The sequence below is a fragment of the Silurus aristotelis genome, assembly GCF_946808225.1.
Source record: "Silurus aristotelis genome assembly, chromosome: 23".
Taxonomy (NCBI): Eukaryota; Metazoa; Chordata; class Actinopteri; order Siluriformes; family Siluridae; genus Silurus; species Silurus aristotelis.
Genome location: NC_139596.1, coordinates 11546557 through 11550070, shown reverse-complemented (window position 1 = coordinate 11550070; position 3514 = coordinate 11546557). Strand labels below are relative to the sequence as shown.

The 3514-nt window shown below is 33.7% G+C and overlaps 1 protein-coding gene across 3 annotated transcripts in view; it reads right to left on the bottom strand.

The window, feature by feature from the left end:
• Nucleotides 1-1881: 1881 nt before the first annotated feature.
• Nucleotides 1882-3514, bottom strand: part of adgrv1 (adhesion G protein-coupled receptor V1) — a 133078-nt gene continuing 131445 nt past the window's right edge. For all 3 annotated transcript variants that reach the window (XM_083526543.1, XM_083526544.1, XM_083526545.1), the window contains one exon: nt 1882-2336. In XM_083526543.1, the coding sequence (XP_083382669.1) occupies nt 2218-2336 (119 nt within the window). In that variant the 3' untranslated portion in view covers nt 1882-2217. The remainder of the gene's footprint in view (nt 2337-3514) is intronic.

Below are 3514 nucleotides of genomic sequence, written 5' to 3'. Positions count from 1 at the left end.
CAAATGGCAAATATTCATATTTTATTCACTTTCACTTCAAACATTAAATTCAATAAATAATGATGCAAACTTTATGGAAATGTCTCTATATGGACAATACAACATGCTGTTTTATAACACAAGGTTTCAAGTGATATACTCTGAAGGCGATATAGGAGCACTTACAACTTTTTGCCTGTCTAGCTTCTCTTAGTGCTTGCAGTGATTACTCTTGCTGATCAGCCTTTAGCATCACATGGTAGCTGACACATATTTTCCTTACTAAAATGAGAAAATGCTGCATCACTTTCCTTTTTTGCTTTAAATAGTAATTTGGGAATTTGTTAGCCCAAGATGTGCAACCAAAAGTGTGTTGAAAAGTTTTTTTTAAGAAATCCAGAGGCTATTTTGCGTCATTGTTTCCACCACAGCTAAGAATGGCTGCACAGCATGAAAGCAGCACAAAAGGCACATTTTGAGAATAAATAAGATATGCAGTAGATCTGCACTGTGATGAAAACACATTGCCTGTATATTAAATCCTGCATCAGTATTAATCATTCGCTAGTTTAGTTCTTAGTGATACTCAAGGGTTCTTGGCATTATTCTGGCTTGGGGAAGGGGTGTGTGTGCTTAATGTGTTATTGTTAGTGTATGTGTGTAAGAGAGAGAGAGAGAGAGAGAGAGAGAGAGAGAGAGAGAGAGAGAGAGAGAGAGAGAGAGAGAGAGAGAATATATTGTTTTTCATCCAAAAAGCAAACACAGACACCCGATCCTTCACTGAATCATGGCCAAGAAGTTGCTCTGGCCTCTAAACATGAGGAGGGCTTACATTTAGAAGTTGTTGACTCTGAAATCTAAAGTCAATTTAAGGTCAGAGGCTTTTCTCCAGTCAAAAACACACACAGTCTGCTGCTTTAAATGTGTGTGTATATATATATATATATATATATATATATATATATATATATATATATATATATATATATATATATATATATATATATATATATATAAATATAAGAATGTTTGTAATAGCTATATAAGGTATTTAATGTTAGTTTGTAGTGATCAATTTCTTGTAATGTCAGCCTGCTTACTTATGTATTAAACAGTATGTATTTGTCAAATATTCCACCTCACATTTCGTGACTTTGTATCTGAAGGTCATGAGTTTAAATCCCAGCACCAAGCTACTATTCCTGGGTCCCTGAGCAAGGCCCTTAACCCCATAGCTGCTCAGTTGTATGAATAAGATGTATGAATCTCTCTGGAAAAGGGCGTCTGCCAAAATCCATAAATGTCAAATGTAAATTTATTAGTAAACACAGAATATTTGTTACCAGGCATGAACAGTTTGTTAAGACATGCCATGGCAGTAGTTTTTGTTGATAAGTGCTAGAATCAACTTGTGTGTGCTTCAGTTGTTTGCCCATAGATAATGCATTTAATGGGTTTTCTCCACTAGCTGAACCAGTTTGCCAACCTTAAGATAGTAGCCCATATGACAATGTATAATCTATTTATCAGCTTTGTCAGGGACATTTCAGGTCAACAGTGCAAGCCATACAGGTACATGCAACATGGTGCAATGCACAGGATAAAGAAAAGCATAAACAGCAGTAGTCTGTTTCACATGCTAAGCTTTTTTGTGAGGATGAAAAAAAAAAACACTAATGGATTTGCGTCAGATGCAAAGAGTAAAATCGATCTCTTTCATGATGTTTTCATAGAAAATCTGAATAAGCATGCAATTGCGTGCATGCAAAGCAATACATGGCATTCCTGCTGACAAACTGTTTTGAGAAGTTTTGGGAAATCACACACGACAATCTTACAGAAAAAAATACAACAAATTTAAATTATAGCTCAAAGCAACAACAAACAGATGACACCATCAACTTGAGTAAAACTCCAATGGTTTTTTTTTTTTATTATCTGTTACACAAAACAAGCAGCTGAACTCTGAGGCTCGTTTGCCCCATGTGCTCCCCGACCTACAATACATGATATGTACATGATATCTGTTATAAACTTCACAATATTACTGTAGTGACAATTCACATATACATATAATATATTTATAAAAAAAAGATCAGAAGTATTGACAAAATTCCAGGTATAAAAAACAGCTCAAAATCTACGAGAAATTAAAACTGGTAAATTTAGTGCAAAGGTGGTAACAGTACATAAATACTGCTGGCTGGTTTATATGGATTTAGTATAAAAGCAGCAAGGTTACAGGTGTGTGTCTGCGATGGGAATGCGCCGGAGCTCAACGATCTGGGAGTTGGCCACGCTCGCGCCATCGTGACTGCCATGGATCGACTCGCTGTCACTCAAGTTAAGACCGGAACCTGTGAGGATTGTCATATGAATACTGTTAATCATACAAGAATTCATATTACATTTATGCCATTTGACAGACCCCCTTATGCATAGCGACTTACATCCAAACAACACTCATTAGCAATTTTAACGGCAGCTACATACAGTTAAGCTGTCCATTATTGGCAAAAGGCAAAACTACTACACATATAATTATTGTAAATCATTATGTATATGTGCATTTATATGTACATGTATATGTCGGTGCTTTGTTTATTTTGGTTCCTTTGTTTAAAAAAAAAAACAATTTTTAGGCAATAAGTAATAATAGTAAGTAACCGTTCTCATCCCAACATCCCCTCCTGATTATTATTATTATTATTATTATTATTATAATTATTATAATAATTATTATTATTTTTATTATTACTTTTACTGTTACCGTTTCTGTTGCTACCATTGTCACTGCGGTAGTTGCTATTATCTAATTATCCAACAGCTTGTCCATTACCATTTTTTCTTAGAAACAAAATGAATTAGCTATTTACAATACAATATTATTATTATTTGTTTAATTTTTTCACTTTTATTTCTGCATAGTTTTAATCAATAACTTTGTAATGATAAGATAATAAATCGTACTAAATGGATGGAGTTTATATGTGCAACCGCATTTATGGCAACCAGGATCAGCAGTCGCAATAGTAAGACTTAAAATTCAGTAAATTAAAATGCAAACTGAGACAAAATAGGCACGTGTCATTTGAGAAACACTGAGAATAACATCAAATCCTATTTAGGTTAGATAGATTTATGATCCGATTTTTGCCAGCTATTTTCGCAAATACGCTTTACCTTAGAAGGTACAAAAAATGTCCATTGCAGGTATAGATTATTAACATATATGATTACATTATTAAATGACATGTATGTAGGCAAGTTCATGCATGTTGAATATCTCTATTGAAAGTAGCACAAATATCAGTTACATTGATCATTAATTACATTATAATGCATGTTAATTAGTTTCATAAAGATGTTGAATTGTACGTGTATCCTAAACTTGGCATGAATCACACACAAAATGTATTGTAACAAATCACATTCTTGGGGTAAATTATAGCTGCTTTTCTAATTAGACATCCTCAAGGTCAATTTCTCCAAGGTCAATTTCCACACTGTCACAGGTCTTTGTAATAGATCATAG